At 46.9% G+C, this 16,807-nt stretch overlaps 1 protein-coding gene across 1 annotated transcript in view; it reads left to right on the forward strand.

Annotated features, from left to right (window-relative positions):
• LOC134572878 (heat shock factor protein 3-like) overlaps positions 1-16,807 on the forward strand; it is a 96,292-nt gene that overhangs the window by 56,847 nt on the left and 22,638 nt on the right. Inside the window, exons 4-5 of the mRNA XM_063432157.1 lie at positions 9,143-9,267; positions 9,975-10,050. Coding sequence (XP_063288227.1) covers positions 9,143-9,267; positions 9,975-10,050 — 201 coding nt within the window. The remainder of the gene's footprint in view (positions 1-9,142; positions 9,268-9,974; positions 10,051-16,807) is intronic.

The following is a 16,807-nucleotide window of genomic DNA, read 5'->3' on the forward strand; positions in this document are numbered from 1 at the left end:
AGTGTGTGTGTGTGTGTGCGTGTGTGCGAGCCTGTCAGTGTGTGTGTGTGTGTGTGTGCGCGAGCCTGTCAGTGTGTGTGTGCGCGCGAGCCTGTCAGTGTGTGTGTGTGCGCGAGCCTGTCAGTGTGTGTGTGTGCGCGAGCCTGTCAGTGTGTGTGTGTGCGCGAGCCTGTCAGTGTGTGTGTGTGCGCGAGCCTGTCAGTGTGTGTGTGTGCGCGAGCCTGTCAGTGTGTTTGTGTGCGCGAGCCTGTCAGTGTGTGTGTGTGCGCGAGCCTGTCAGTGTGTGTGTGTGCGCGAGCCTGTCAGTGTGTGTGTGTGCGCGAGCCTGTCAGTGTGTGTGTGTGCGCGAGCCTGTCAGTGTGTGTGTGTGCGCGAGCCTGTCAGTGTGTGTGTGTGCGCGAGCCTGTCAGTGTGTGTGTGTGCGCGAGCCTGTCAGTGTGTGTGTGTGCGCGAGCCTGTCAGTGTGTGTGTGTGCGCGAGCCTGTCAGTGTGTGTGTGCGCGAGCCTGTCAGTGTGTGTGTGTGCGCGAGCCTGTCAGTGTGTGTGTGTGCGCGAGCCTGTCAGTGTGTGTGTGTGTGTGCGCGAGCCTGTCAGTGTGTGTGTGTGTGTGCGCGAGCCTGTCAGTGTGTGTGTGTGTGCGAGCCTGTCAGTGTGTGTGTGTGTGTGCGCGAGCCTGTCAGTGTGTGTGTGTGTGTGCGCGAGCCTGTCAGTGTGTGTGTGTGTGTGCGCGAGCCTGTCAGTGTGTGTGTGTGTGTGTGCGCGAGCCTGTCAGTGTGTGTGTGTGTGTGCGCGAGCCTGTCAGTGTGTGTGTGTGTGTGTGCGCGAGCCTGTCAGTGTGTGTGTGCGCGAGCCTGTCAGTGTGTGTGTGCGCGAGCCTGTCAGTGTGTGTGTGCGCGAGCCTGTCAGTGTGTGTGTGCGCGAGCCTGTCAGTGTGTGTGTGCGCGAGCCTGTCAGTGTGTGTGTGCGCGAGCCTGTCAGTGTGTGTGTGCGCGAGCCTGTCAGTGTGTGTGTGCGCGAGCCTGTCAGTGTGTGTGTGCGCGAGCCTGTCAGTGTGTGTGTGCGCGGGCCTGTCAGTGTGTGTGTGCGCGAGCCTGTCAGTGTGTGTGTGCGCGAGCCTGTCAGTGTGTGTGTGCGCGAGCCTGTCAGTGTGTGTGTGCGCGAGCCTGTCAGTGTGTGTGTGTGTGCGCGAGCCTGTCAGTGTGTGTGTGTGCGAGAGCCTGTCAGTGTGTGTGTGTGTGCGAGAGCCTGTCAGTGTGTGTGTGTGTGCGAGAGCCTGTCAGTGTGTGTGTGTGTGTGTGTGAGAGCCTGTCAGTGTGTGTGTGTGTGTGCGTGTGTGCGAGCCTGTCAGTGTGTGTGTGTGTGTGTGTGCGCGAGCCTGTCAGTGTGTGTGTGCGCGCGAGCCTGTCAGTGTGTGTGTGTGCGCGAGCCTGTCAGTGTGTGTGTGTGCGCGAGCCTGTCAGTGTGTGTGTGTGCGCGAGCCTGTCAGTGTGTGTGTGTGCGCGAGCCTGTCAGTGTGTGTGTGTGCGCGAGCCTGTCAGTGTGTTTGTGTGCGCGAGCCTGTCAGTGTGTGTGTGTGCGCGAGCCTGTCAGTGTGTGTGTGTGCGCGAGCCTGTCAGTGTGTGTGTGTGCGCGAGCCTGTCAGTGTGTGTGTGTGCGCGAGCCTGTCAGTGTGTGTGTGTGCGCGAGCCTGTCAGTGTGTGTGTGTGCGCGAGCCTGTCAGTGTGTGTGTGTGCGCGAGCCTGTCAGTGTGTGTGTGTGCGCGAGCCTGTCAGTGTGTGTGTGCGCGAGCCTGTCAGTGTGTGTGTGTGCGCGAGCCTGTCAGTGTGTGTGTGTGCGCGAGCCTGTCAGTGTGTGTGTGTGTGTGCGCGAGCCTGTCAGTGTGTGTGTGTGTGTGCGCGAGCCTGTCAGTGTGTGTGTGTGTGCGAGCCTGTCAGTGTGTGTGTGTGTGTGCGCGAGCCTGTCAGTGTGTGTGTGTGTGTGCGCGAGCCTGTCAGTGTGTGTGTGTGTGTGTGTGTGTGTGCGCGAGCCTGTCAGTGTGTGTGTGCGCGAGCCTGTCAGTGTGTGTGTGCGCGAGCCTGTCAGTGTGTGTGTGTGCGCGAGCCTGTCAGTGTGTGTGTGTGTGCGCGAGCCTGTCAGTGTGTGTGCGCGAGCCTGTCAGTGTGTGTGCGCGAGCCTGTCAGTGTGTGTGCGCGAGCCTGTCAGTGTGTGTGCGCGAGCCTGTCAGTGTGTGTGCGCGAGCCTGTCAGTGTGTGTGCGCGAGCCTGTCAGTGTGTGTGCGCGAGCCTGTCAGTGTGTGTGCGCGAGCCTGTCAGTGTGTGTGCGCGAGCCTGTCAGTGTGTGTGCGCGAGCCTGTCAGTGTGTGTGCGCGAGCCTGTCAGTGTGTGTGTGTGCGAGCCTGTCAGTGTGTGTGTGTGTGTGCGAGCCTGTCAGTGTGTGTGTGTGTGTGCGAGCCTGTCAGTGTGTGTGTGTGTGCGTGCGAGCCTGTCAGTGTGTGTGTGTGTGCGAGCCTGTCAGTGTGTGTGTGTGTGCGAGCCTGTCAGTGTGTGTGTGTGCGAGCCTGTCAGTGTGTGTGTGTGTGCGAGCCTGTCAGTGTGTGTGTGTGTGCGAGCCTGTCAGTGTGTGTGTGTGTGCGAGCCTGTCAGTGTGTGTGTGTGCGAGCCTGTCAGTGTGTGTGTGTGCGAGCCTGTCAGTGTGTGTGTGTGCGCGAGCCTGTCAGTGTGTGTGTGTGTGCGAGCCTGTCAGTGTGTGTGTGTGTGCGAGCCTGTCAGTGTGTGTGTGTGTGCGAGCCTCAGTGTGTGTGTGTGTGTGTGCGAGAGCCTGTCAGTGTGTGTGTGTGTGTGCGCGAGCCTGTCAGTGTGTGTGTGTGTGTGTGCGCGAGCCTGTCAGTGTGTGTGTGTGTGTGCGCGCGAGCCTGTCAGTGTGTGTGTGTGTGTGTGCTCGAGCCTGTCAGTGTGTGTGTGTGCGCGAGCCTGTCAGTGTGTGTGTGTGTGTGTGCGAGCCTGTCAGTGTGTGTGTGCGAGCCTGTCAGTGTGTGTGCGCGAGCCTGTCAGTGTGTGTGCGCGAGCCTGTCAGTGTGTGTGCGCGAGCCTGTCAGTGTGTGTGCGCGAGCCTGTCAGTGTGTGTGCGCGAGCCTGTCAGTGTGTGTGCGCGAGCCTGTCAGTGTGTGTGCGCGAGCCTGTCAGTGTGTGTGCGCGAGCCTGTCAGTGTGTGTGCGCGAGCCTGTCAGTGTGTGTGCGCGAGCCTGTCAGTGTGTGTGCGCGAGCCTGTCAGTGTGTGTGCGCGAGCCTGTCAGTGTGTGTGCGCGAGCCTGTCAGTGTGTGTGCGCGAGCCTGTCAGTGTGTGTGCGCGAGCCTGTCAGTGTGTGTGCGCGAGCCTGTCAGTGTGTGTGCGCGAGCCTGTCAGTGTGTGTGCGCGAGCCTGTCAGTGTGTGTGCGCGAGCCTGTCAGTGTGTGTGCGCGAGCCTGTCAGTGTGTGTGTGCGCGAGCCTGTCAGTGTGTGTGTGCGCGAGCCTGTCAGTGTGTGTGCGCGAGCCTGTCAGTGTGTGTGCGCGAGCCTGTCAGTGTGTGTGCGCGAGCCTGTCAGTGTGTGTGCGCGAGCCTGTCAGTGTGTGTGCGCGAGCCTGTCAGTGTGTGTGCGCGAGCCTGTCAGTGTGTGTGCGCGAGCCTGTCAGTGTGTGTGCGCGAGCCTGTCAGTGTGTGTGTGTGTGTGTGTGTGTGTGTGTGTGTGCGAGCCTGTCAGTGTGTGTGTGTGTGTGTGCGAGCCTGTCAGTGTGTGTGTGTGTGCGAGCCTGTCAGTGTGTGTGTGTGTGCGAGCCTGTCAGTGTGTGTGTGTGTGCGAGCCTGTCAGTGTGTGTGTGTGTGCGAGCCTGTCAGTGTGTGTGTGTGTGCGAGCCTGTCAGTGTGTGTGTGTGTGTGCGAGCCTGTCAGTGTGTGTGTGTGTGCGAGCCTGTCAGTGTGTGTGTGTGTGCGAGCCTGTCAGTGTGTGTGTGTGCGAGCCTGTCAGTGTGTGTGTGTGTGTGCGAGCCTGTCAGTGTGTGTGTGTGTGTGTGTGCGAGCCTGTCAGTGTGTGTGTGTGTGTGTGTGCGAGCCTGTCAGTGTGTGTGTGTGTGTGTGCGAGCCTGTCAGTGTGTGTGTGTGTGTGCGAGCCTGTCAGTGTGTGTGTGTGCGAGCCTGTCAGTGTGTGTGTGTGTGTGCGAGCCTGTCAGTGTGTGTGTGTGTGCGAGCCTGTCAGTGTGTGTGTGTGTGCGAGCCTGTCAGTGTGTGTGTGTGTGCGAGCCTGTCAGTGTGTGTGTGTGCGAGCCTGTCAGTGTGTGTGTGTGCGAGCCTGTCAGTGTGTGTGTGTGTGCGAGCCTGTCAGTGTGTGTGTGTGTGCGAGCCTGTCAGTGTGTGTGTGCGAGCCTGTCAGTGTGTGTGTGTGTGCGAGCCTGTCAGTGTGTGTGTGTGTGCGAGCCTGTCAGTGTGTGTGTGTGTGCGAGCCTGTCAGTGTGTGTGTGTGTGCGAGCCTGTCAGTGTGTGTGTGTGTGCGAGCCTGTCAGTGTGTGTGTGTGTGCGAGCCTGTCAGTGTGTGTGTGTGTGCGAGCCTGTCAGTGTGTGTGTGTGTGCGAGCCTGTCAGTGTGTGTGTGTGTGCGAGCCTGTCAGTGTGTGTGTGTGCGAGCCTGTCAGTGTGTGTGTGTGCGAGCCTGTCAGTGTGTGTGTGTGCGAGCCTGTCAGTGTGTGTGTGTGTGTGAGCCTGCCAGAGTGTGTGTGTGTGTGTGTGTGTGTGTGTGTGTCTGCCAGAGTGTGTGTGTGTGTGTGTGTGTGTGTGTGTGTGTGTGTGTGTGTGCCTGCCAGAGTGTGTGTGTGTGCCTGCCAGAGTGTGTGTGTGTGTGTGTGTGTGTGTGTGTGTGTGTGAGCCTGCCAGAGTGTGTGTGTGTGTGTGTGTGTGTGTGTGTGAAACAAAAAGGAGGAAGAGTCTGCGCTAATTCAATTAAGCAGCAACCCTAAAAGGGAGATCCCTCGGGAAACCCTTTATTGAAAACAAGAAAATGCAAGAATGGGGGTCAAGGGCTGCGCTTGAACAAAATAAGTAAAAAGTGTATAAAAATATATATAGATAAAATAAGCAATAATAATAAAATCAAGTAAAGTTCATCCGGATGTATAGAAAAATAAATATAAATGAAATTGAAACAGTCTCACTGGTGTGTAATGATACGGTAATAATCCTCAAGTGTTGCTCCGTCCGTATGGTAGGTAGTCCATATATGTGAAAATAAAAGAGAAAAGAAAAAGCTGCCAATGGTGAAATATTGTATGTCCAGATGTGGTATATATTCAAAGGAAATGTATTTCACTCACATTTGTTGGAGCTTTAGCCAGCTCTAGGAGAAAAGACACTTAGTGGTTTGATCCCCACTATCGGATGTACTTAGATGGTTGGTCCGTCTATCCGGCTTGGGATTCCTGTAGTGTAGGCTAGGACCTACTCAGATATGCGTTGTTCTTTAATGCTGGGGAGATAGGTCCGCCTTTCCGGTATTGGATGGTAGATGTCCACGGAATATATATAAAACAGCAAATAGTGCTCTCAGTGTGAACAACAAGGTAATATATTTAAAAGAGTTATACTTACAAGAATAGAGCAGACAGGTACTGCTCTATTGCCACAGCGCTGGTGGAATTATCCCCACCTAAGGATTTCTTTTGACGGGATACACTCCGAATAAAAAATAAAAAATAGAAGGATAAAAAGTAATAATAAAACTATAGTATGATAATATAAAAGTATATATAAAAAATATATAAAAAATATATAAAAAATGCCAGGAGTAGAAAAAGTGTATAAAATACAATAAAAATAAGTATACAATTGGTCCTAGTATAAAAGGTAACCAAAAATAACTTTTATTGATTAAAATACACTTATTAAAACCATTTACGCGTTTCTCCTTTGGGGTTTTCTCAAAATGGTAAAAGAACAGTACACCTGGCAAGGAACTGAATATATAAGTTTACAGAGATTGAATATGGCGCCAAAATTTGAGTGCACCAATCACAAACGAGTATTAAAAACGAAACTTTCAATACATTTTAAAATAACATTAAAACCATATAGGTACATTTATATGAGCCTAATTAGGCTTAAGAGATTGAAATATTGCTAAAACTAAGCTTTAAAAAAGGTATTAAAAGGATTTTAAAAGGATCTCATTACTTTTGGACCCGATCATGTGATACATCTCAAAACCACATTAAAACCATATAGGTACATTTGTATAAGCCTAATTAGGCTTAAGGAATTTAAATTTAATTAAAACGAAGCTTTTGAAGGGATTTAATTACATTTAAACCCGATCACATGATCGGGACACAGTGCACATGCTCAGATCGTCTAATGGGCGAAAATACTTCCTGGTATAGGCGGAGTGCTCAGTGGTCGGCCAGGAACACAATGCTCTATGGGAAATGAAGTCCTGCCGGTCACTGGGCGCTCCTATAGTAAAATACATGCTGGGAATCTAGTTTTACATTTTAAAGGAGACATAACTAGAATATAAAACCATATGTTGAAATACAGGCTATTTATACATAAGGGTTTTTATAGAAACAAAGGATGTCAGGATATTTTATGAATAAGAACATTGATATAATTATGTGATTTAAAATACTCTACAGAGAAAATAAAAATAAAAATCAAAAATTGACAAGTGGTATAATTTTACAAAATAAAAAGTTTGTTATGTGATGAGGGTTATTAATTAAGCATATCATAAAAAATTGTGCAGGTCAAAATCTGCATTAAGTCCATTTGGTGTTAGGGTCTGTAATTTATAGACCCATTCCATCTCAGTTTTACCTAATATGTTTTTTATATCTCCTCCTCTCCAAGGTAAGGAGCATTTTTTTATTCCCATATAGTTTAGCATTTTGGGATCTTTATTATGAATTAAAAAATGTTTAGATAAAGAATGATTTAAATAACCGTTTTTTATATTCCTACAATGCTCACCAAGTCTGATTTTTAAACATCTAGTGGTCATCCCAACGTATTGGAAGCCACACGGGCATTCCAATAAGTAGATGACATTCTTGGTATTACATGTAATGAATTCTTTTATTTTGAAAGTGGTTTTGGTTTTGTTTGAGGTAAATTCTATTATTTTTGGTGGCATTGTAGGATCAGCTGTTTTACATACAATACAGTTCTTACATTTGTGAAAGCCTAGAGATTGGGGAAAAAAGATACAAGATTATTTGATTTGGTTTCTTTGGTGAAATTGGTGGTTAAAATAGATTTAACGTTAGGAGCCCCTCTAAAAATTATGCTCGGCTTTTCTGGAATAATTTTAGAGAGTTTTTCATCTTGTTCTAAAATATGCCAGTGTTTTTGGATAATCTTTTTTATTTCTTTACTTTTGTTGGTATAGTTGAGAATAATGGGAAGAGATATTGAGTCATTTTTAATTTTGGGTTTATACTTTAAAAGCTCATCTCTGTTTTTATTTTTTATCTCATTGATATTTTCAAGTAGGTCTTTTTCTGGGTAATTTTTCTCTATAAATCTATTTTTGAGGGCATTGGCTTGTTCTTCAAAGTTTTCTAGTTCTGTGCAATTTCTGCGTAATCTAAGGAATTGGCTTTTCGGAGCGCTGTCGAGCCACGGTTTGTAGTGGCAACTATTTTTATTGATTACTGTATTGACACAGACTTCTTTAAAAAAGGTTTTTGTATTTATTTCACCATTTTTAATAAATATATTGAGGTCTAGGAAATTTATTTGTGTGTGTGTGTGAGCCTGCCAGAGGGTGTGTGTGGGTGAGCCTGCCAGAGGGTGTGTGTGGGTGAGCCTGCCAGAGGGTGTGTGTGGGTGAGCCTGCCAGAGGGTGTGTGTGGGTGAGCCTGCCAGAGGGTGTGTGTGGGTGAGCCTGCCAGTGTGTGTGTGTGGGTGTGTCTGGGTGAGCCTGTCAGGGTGTTCGGGTAACCTTGTGCCTTACATCTTTGTGAACTTTATTTTGCTTCTTTTCTTTGTCCTCTAAGGTATTGGCCATATGGAATTCATGCTCTTAGATGAAAAGGGTGATGTCTCTGCCAGGGTAGTAAGTTGTTGGTGGCAGTAATTTTACGGAAGAGTTCCGTGGTGACTTGGCCATCCATCGTTAGATTTTGAGGTCCAAGAATTCCAATTCACTCTCATCTATCACGGAGGTCAATTGTAACCCTATATCGTTCTTAGTTAGAGTAATTACTAGTTTGTTAAATTTGGCAATTCAGCTGGTCCAAAAGAGAAGCACATCATCAATGTAATATACCACTGGAGTATGTATTTGTGGTATTCATCCTTGATGGTTTCAGATAGAATTGTTTCCTCCCACCAACCCAAGCATAGCTAGGCTCACAAACCGTGCCCATAGCTGTGCCTTTCAACTGCAGATAACAATTACCATTGAATACAAAGTAATTATGAGTTCAAATAAAACACAGTAGGTCAATAAATCCCCTTAATTTGGGGAACTGAATATTTGGATTATTTCTCCAAGAAGTATGATGTTGCTTATAGCCCTTTCTCGTGTGGAATGTTGCACAGTGCAACCACGTCCATGCTTGCTAATGGAGTGTAAGGAGGTACCACTAGGGTCAGCAGGGTTTGTTTGGTATCCTATAAATATGAAGTTAGATTCGTTACGAAGGGATGTAGTATATTTTCTAAGAACTTGCTGGCATTTTCTGTTAGAGAATGTTTGCCTGAAACTATCGGTCTTCCAGATGGGTTGGTTAAGTTTTTGTGTACTTTAGGCAAACAATAGAAGGTGGCGATAGTAGGTATATTTTTCGGCATGATGAATTTTAATTCATTGATTGGCTGCTGAGGTAAGTAGTTGCTTTAGGAGAGCTAGGTAACCAGATGTCGGGTCCCCAGACAATTTGGTATAACAATTATTAATTTGGATGCATTCTTAAAGAAGAGTATAGTCTCAGTGTGGCTTCAGCCTTTATTTAGCTATTCAGATTCTAATTTGCACAGTGTGGAGTAAAATCAAAGTTAAACTTCCTTTTTCATATGATTTTTATTTGATATAGCCCTACCAGTGTGTTTGTCTGTAATATAAATTGGAACATGTACATCGTACAATTATGTTTTAAAAATTATCACTGTTTGTTGTAGATCTCATCTGTAAAATCAGGAGACATGCATTTGTCACAGGAAGAGTTGCAAAAAGTTTTTTATGAGTTGCAAGAACTAAAAGAAGCTCAGGGCGATGTGGACACACAGCTGGATAACATGAGACGGTTGGTGCTGGATCAGTATTCTGTCTATAACCCATTATGATTGTTTCGCTATGTTGCCTATGAGGAATTTAATAATATCTGTTTTTGTTTTCTTTCTTTCTTCTTCTCAGAAGGGCAGAGGTTGCAGCAATTTCTAATTGCTGCCCTTTATTTATTAACACAAAAACAGAATATGAGAACAGACAGAAGCTTAGATTTACTTACTTGCAAAGCTTGCCATTTACTAAATCTCTGCTCAGGTCTCAAAATAGTTTTTGCTCACTTGTGCCATTACAGAGTGACCATTTGCATATAACACTGATCCCGTCCACAAGGGCAGTGCAGATACGAAATGCCTATGTGCCCATTGAGTGAGAGATGCCGTTCTTAGCGTTCACTCCAACCATCATCACTACCCTTCATTTTTATCTAGATTTCTTTAGCTAACAGGACGCCCTCTTTCACCTTGACATAATCTGAAGAATCACACCACCTTCATTCAGCCATTCAAGTACTTGTATGGCATGATTAGGCATTACCAGTCATTCCTGTAAGGGCTATACATTTAGGATTTTGCCCATACAGCTTCCTTTTTGAGAATTTAAAGTCAAAGTAACAGCTTCATAACATAAGTGACTAGTTCATTTGAAGTAGTTATAGAGTGCTTGGACTGCCCATTTAAATTGCAGATTATAAAAGGTTATGTCTCTTCATATGTTTGTTTGCAGAGAAAATGAAGCTTTATGGAAGGAAGTATCTTCCCTGAGAAGAAAGCACAGCCAGCAGCAAAAGCTGCTTGCAAAGGTGAGATGTGTATATCGGGTACTGCTTGGTCTTTTTAGCCTTACTATAATATATGAAAGATATCTTATATTTAGCTGTATAGTTCTCTCCTCTGCCTTCTCAGACTTTTTGTGAGAAAACCCAAGAATTTTTTTTTTCTCCTTAACTTCAGATATGTGTTCTGTCATTTTTTTGTTTTTAATTTTTTTTCAAAATATGTACTTTCAGCAATCGGCAGAAACTAATATCATCTGTTTACAAAATTTATTTTTTTACTGTTTAGTCTCACCTCTTTAGGGGTTATCTTTCTCTCCTAATACTAAAAACCTTAACTGTATTTGTACTTCTAAAATCATTAAGCATTATCTACAAACCTTTGTATTTAAATATTGTGAGACAAACATTTACAGGGTGCGATTTATAGTAAACTGCTTACCGTAGTTCTGAATTGGAACTTTAATAGTATCTCTTAATTGTAATATATACTATAATCAGTTAACCACAACTTTCATACCATACATTCAAATTGGACATACATGTGAAACATATAGACAAGACATAACTTCAGTAAGAGCATATTTTTAATATTCTTAAGAATCCTATTTAGATATGACAGAAGGAGAGAGTTTAAGGAGCCGAGTGTATGATAAAATAAATTCAATGTTCAGGAGCACTGTCTATATCCAATTTGCATTCTGCTTCATTTTTACTAAACTTTAAATATTACATTTCTTTATGTAAGGATATATATCCTGCTAACTTGTTCATGAAATATCAATGCTATTTCAAGGGTAGATTTTATTCCAGTTTGTCCAAATGGCTCTATATGAAGGAATCTTATCTGCTAGAACCCTTTTTCCATTATGCCCTGGTATGCTATCTGACAGAATATATCTGGACACTTGGGCGAGGAGGGTAATTTCCAATTTCTGGCTATTGTGAGCTTAGCTGTGTTAAAGGGACTCTCCAGTGCCAGGAAAACAACCCCCCCGCCCCCACCCCCCGTCCCATGTTGCTGAAGGGGTTAAAACTTCAGTGACGTGCCTGTATCCAGCGACATCATCCGGCGGGGAAGACCCTTTGCATATGCGCGGTCGCCGGCGGGGGAGACCTAATGCGCAACAATGCCGCGCACGTGCATTAGGCCTCCCCATAGGAAAGCATTGAAAAATGATTTCAATGCTTTCCTATGGGGATTTCCGCGACGCTGGAGTTCCTCACATAGCGTGAGGACGTCCAGCAACGCTATAGCACACTTTTTGTGTGCTATAAAAAAGGAAGTGCCCTCTAGTGGCTGTCTAGAAGACAGCCACTAGAGGTGGAGTTAACCCTGCAAGGTAAATATTGCAGTTTATGAAAACTGCAATAATTACACTTGCAGGGTTAAGGGTAGTGGGAGTTGGCACCAAGACCACTCCAATGGGCAGAAGTTGTCTGGGTGCCTGGAGTGTCCCTTTAATAGTGCTCAGTGTTCAAAACTACATCTAGGGAAATCGAAGTGAAATAAATATGTTTGAGGAGATAGTTCTTCCTGTATTCTAAAAGCTTTGAAAATGTATTCAATATTTTTCTTAATCTCAGCTAAACCATTACGTTCCCACCACTCTTAAACATCTCCAGCACGTATCTGAGTGATCATGTATAAATTTCTTAATTCTCTGCGGGGTAATTCCTGTGAGTAATTTTGAAGAATGTTTCGTGTAGACGCAAGCTATGGGTAATTTTCTTAACTTGTGGGAAAACTTTATTTAAGTATTTTTCCAATTTTTTTTAATTTTTTTTATCGATCAGGGTTTATCTGTGTCTACAACAAAATAGAGGTACTTGCCTACTGGTATCAGTTTAATTGAAACATAACGTTTATTATATTGATTAAAAGTATTACTGTTGGTAAATCATCAGGTAACTAGAAAATATTTATTGATTAGAAGACTATCAATAATATCCCAAAAAATATAAAGAAAAATATAACTAAAACTTGTATCAAATTATCCAAAGTTTTATAAGGTGAAAAATACATGTAAGATTAGTTAATAGTCTGTGTATTCTTGGAATTGCAGGGTGAGCCCAAGTATTAAAGAACTTGTAGTGTTTCTTAAAGCGGCACTGTCATGCCGAACTTACCTTTCCTCAATCTCTTCCTCTTCTCCCCCTCTCTCAGGATCTGTTATTCATTTCTTCCATTCTTCTTTAGTGTTCTTTAAAATCATAAGACAAAGTAGGGACTCTTTGCCTTATGGAGGATTCCTCCGCTTGACCAGCTCTGACCAGCGGAGGAGCAAAGTGTGCTTCATTTCCGCTGGTCAGAGCAATTTTCCCATGATCCCTAGCTTTCCTCCCTGTTCCCACAATGCTTCCTGTCAGTATTGCCGAACGTCCTGTCACTTAGACAGAACACCGGCAAAACTGCCGAATTGCATCCTAACAGAATGAGCACTGTTTCTCCATTGGTGTTAGGATGCAATTCGGTACTTTGTTCGGATCGGAATTTCATTCTAATGAATGAAACTCCGATCCTATTCATTGCTGTGGCTGCATCTTGCAGCCGCTTAGTAGATAACTCCCTAATTCCCACGGTATCAGGGAGCTATCTACTAAAAGGCTGAAAGACCTGAATTGGTCTTGAAGCCAAATGTACTAATACTAAGTAAAGATTACTTAGTATTAGTAAATAATATGCCCCTACTCGCTATACCGCGAGTAGGGGCATGTCTAGTAAGCAGTGAGCAGTGTGCACTGTAAAAAAAAACAAAAAAACACCTAATAACACACCCCCCCCCCCGCGCGGGGGTTAAAGATGGGGGGGACCTACTGTCCTCCCCCCTGGCCCCCACCCCTGCGCAGTGGGTGGGGGCCCTAATAAAATAATAAGGGGGGGACCTACTGTCCTCCCCCCCTGGCCCCCACCCCTGCGCTGTGGGTGGGGGCCCTAATAAAATAATAAGGGGGGGGGACCTACTGTCCTCCCCCCCTGGCCCCCACCCCTGCGCTGTGGGTGGGGGCCCTAATAAAATAATAATGGGGGGGGGACCTACTGTCCTCCCCCCCTGGCCCCCACCCCTGCGCTGTGGGTGGGGGCCCTAATAAAATAATAAGGGGGGGGACCTACTGTCCTCCCCCCCTGGCCCCCACCCCTGCGCTGTGGGTGGGGGCCCTAATAAAATAATAAGGGGGGGGGACCTACTGTCCTCCCCCCCTGGCCCCCACCCCTGCGCGGTGGGTGGGGGCCCTAATAAAATAATAAGGGGGGGGACCTACTGTCCTCCCCCCCTGGCCCCCACCCCTGCGCGGTGGGTGGGGGCCCTAGTAAAATAATAAGGGGGGGGACCTACTGTCCTCCCCCCTGGCCCCCACCCCTGCGCTGTGGGTGGGGGCCCTAATAAAATAATAGGGGGGGGGACCTACTGTCCTCCCCCCCTGGCCCCCACCCCTGCGCTGTGGGTGGGGGCCTTAATAAAATAATAAGGGGGGACACCTACTGTCCTCCCCCCCTGGCCCCCACCCCTGAGCGGTGGGTGGGGGCCCTAAATGAACCCCCCCCCATCAAGGTGACTAGGGGTCCCAAGCCCCTAGTCACCCCCCCCACCCAAAACATTCTATCCCCTACCTACCCCCCTCACCCTAAAAATAGTGAGGGGGGAATAAAATAACTAACCTGTAAAAAAAAAAAAAAAAAACTTACCATTTGACGTCTTCTTTTTTCTAAATTCTTCTTTCTTCAGCCCCCAAAAAAGCCAAATAAAAATCCATCATACCCGTCGCACTTTAAAAAATAAACAAAAAAAAACCGAGCGCAAAAAAAAATTAATCCATGTTCACCCATGGAGGGCACGCCGCGTACTGAGCTCCGCAGGGCGGATCAAGGCTTATATAGCCTTGCCCCGCCCTGCAATTAGGCTTAGAACACACTGATTGGTTGGTTTAAGCCAATCAGAGTGCTCTGTGTCATTTTACACAGCGTGGGAAAATTCAAAAGAACTTTCCCACCTGTGTAAAATGACAGATCACTGTGATTGGATGGTTTTCAAGCCATCCAATCACAGTGCTCTGTGTCATTTTACAAGCGTGGGAAAATTCCAAAGAACTTTCCCACGCTTGTAAAATGACACAGAGCACTGTGATAGGATGGATTTCAAGCCATCCAATCACAGTGCTCTGTGTCATTTTACAAGCGTGGGAAAATTCCAAAGAACTTTCCCACGCTTGTAAAATGACACAGAGCACTGTGATAGGATGGATTTCAAGCCATCCAATCACAGTGCTCTGTGTCATTTTACAAGCGTGGGAAAATTCCAAAGAACTTTACCAAGCTTGTAAAATTACACAGAGCACTGTGATTGGATGGCTTGAAATCCATCCTATCACAGTGCTCTGTGTCATTTTACAAGCGTGGGAAAGTTCTTTGGAATTTTCCCACGCTTGTAAAATGACACAGAGCACTCTGATTGGCTTAAACCAACCAATCAGTGTGTTCTAAGCCTAATTGCAGGGCGGGGCAAGGCTATATAAGCCTTGACCCGCCCTGCGGAGCTCAGTACGCGGCGTGCCCTCCATAGGTGAACATGGATTAATTTTTTTTTTGCGCTCGTTTTTTTTTTTTGTTTTTTTTTAAAGTGCGACGGGTATGATGGATTTTTATTTGGCCTTTTTGGGGGCTGAAGAAAGAAGAATTTAGAAAAAAGAAGACGTCAAATGGTAAGTTTATTTTTTTTTTTTTTTACAGGTTAGTTATTTTATTCCCCCCTCACTATTTTTAGGGTAAGGGGGGTAGGTAGGGGATAGAATGTTTTGGGTGGGGGGGGTGACTAGGGGCTTGGGACCCCTAGTCACCTTGATGGGGGGGGGGTTCATTTAGGGCCCCCACCCACCGCTCAGGGGTGGGGGCCAGGGGGGAGGACAGTAGGTCCCCCCCCTTACTGTTTTATTAGGGCCCCCACCCACCGCGCAGGGGTGGGGGCCAGGGGGGAGGACAGTAGGTCCCCCCCCCTATCTTTATTTAGGGCCCCCACCCACCGCTCAGGGGTGGGGGCCAGGGGGGAGGACAGTAGGTCCCCCCCCTTATTTTATTAGGGCCCCCACCCACCGCGCAGGGGTGGGGGCCAGGGGGGAGGACAGTAGGTCCCCCCCCATATCTTTATTTAGGGCCCCCACCCACAGCGCAGGGGTGGGGGCCAGGGGGGGAGGACAGTAGGTCCCCCCCCTTATTGTTTTATTAGGGCCCCCACCCACCGCGCAGGGGTGGGGGCTGGGGGGGAGGACAGTAGGTCCCCCCCCCTTATTATTTTATTAGGGCCCCCACCCACCGCGCAGGAGTGGGGGCCGGGGGGAGGACAGTAGGTCCCCCCCCTTATTATTTTATTAGGGCCCCCACCCACCGCGCAGGGGTGGGGGCCGGGGGGGAGGACAGTAGGTCCCCCCCCTTATTATTTTATTAGTGCCCCCACCCACCGCGCAGGGGTGGGGGCCAGGGGGGAGGACAGTAGGTCCCCCCCCCTTATTACCATTTATGTTTTTACAGTGAGCAGCCACAGGCTGCTCACTGTTTAGTGGACATGCCCCTACTCGCGGTATAGCGAGTAGGGGCATTGGGGAGATTTTAATCTCCCTTGTGCTATTATGGGGGTCATATTGACCCCCATAGAGTGAGGGGGGACCTGGGGGGCTTATGAAGTGGTGGGGAGCACAGCTCCCCACCGCTTCTGTCTTTACATATTACAAGGAGGGAGCTGCACGTCGGTAGCTCCCTCCTTGTAATAAACTGATCGAACAAACGAACACTGATACTCAGTGATACTCAGTGTCAGTTTGTTCGTCTGATTTTTTCTATTCATTCATTCGTCTGTCTGATGAATGAACGAATAGGTGAAATTCCCGTTCGCATGTCCAGGTGTTTCACTGGGCATGTGCGGGAATCTCACAGTCTGTGTAGTGTGGGTAGATGACGTGTCCCATAGGGACTTCACCTACCCACACAAAGATGGCGGCGCCCTGAATAAAGATCGGGGCAGAAGATACAGATTTAAAAATAGGTAATCTGGGGGGCTTAGGGGCATTTGGGGGTGACTAGGGGGGCAATTGGATGTAGTGGAGGCGGGAGGGGGGGGTTAAAAAAAAAACGGGATTCGGCATGACAGTGCCGCTTTAAGAGATGCCAGTAAAGCTGAAACTGGCAATCCCAGAAGACACAAGATATCGAATAGAGTGAATATAACAATTTGATCAAAACTATAGTATACAATTGTTGCAGTTTTCCTTGAAGGGAACTATTAATATCGCTATGCTAAGGTTATAGACCCTAAGAGAAGGAATTCAGCCTGATTGTGACTAAAATGATTGCAAGCTTCTAATCCTCTATGGTGTGGAATGTTGCTATAGAGTGATACCACGTCTAGACTTGCTTAGAAGTGTATAGGGAGGAGTCTGTGTGATTTCTAATGCTATTAGGGTCTCTTTGGTATCTTGAAGATATGGAGGAAGTTTTTACCATGGGATGTTAAATATTTTAAATTAATTTACTCTGTCTTTCTGTAAGGCTATTGTTCCCTGAAACGATGGGTCTTTCTGGGGGATCATTAATGTTTTTGTGAACTTTGGGCAGACAGTAAAATGTCGCTATTGTTGGATTATAATGGGGTAACATATATTGTAATTCTTGATGTGAAATGATTTTCTGATTGCTGGCATTTATGAGATGGTGTTTTCATTCCATCAGAAACTTAGATGTAGGATCTGAGTTGATGAGTTGGTAGCAGTCAAATCTTTTAAGTGCTCCATGCAC

Source organism: Pelobates fuscus, chromosome 9, assembly GCF_036172605.1.
Source record: "Pelobates fuscus isolate aPelFus1 chromosome 9, aPelFus1.pri, whole genome shotgun sequence".
NCBI lineage: Eukaryota > Metazoa > Chordata > Amphibia > Anura > Pelobatidae > Pelobates > Pelobates fuscus.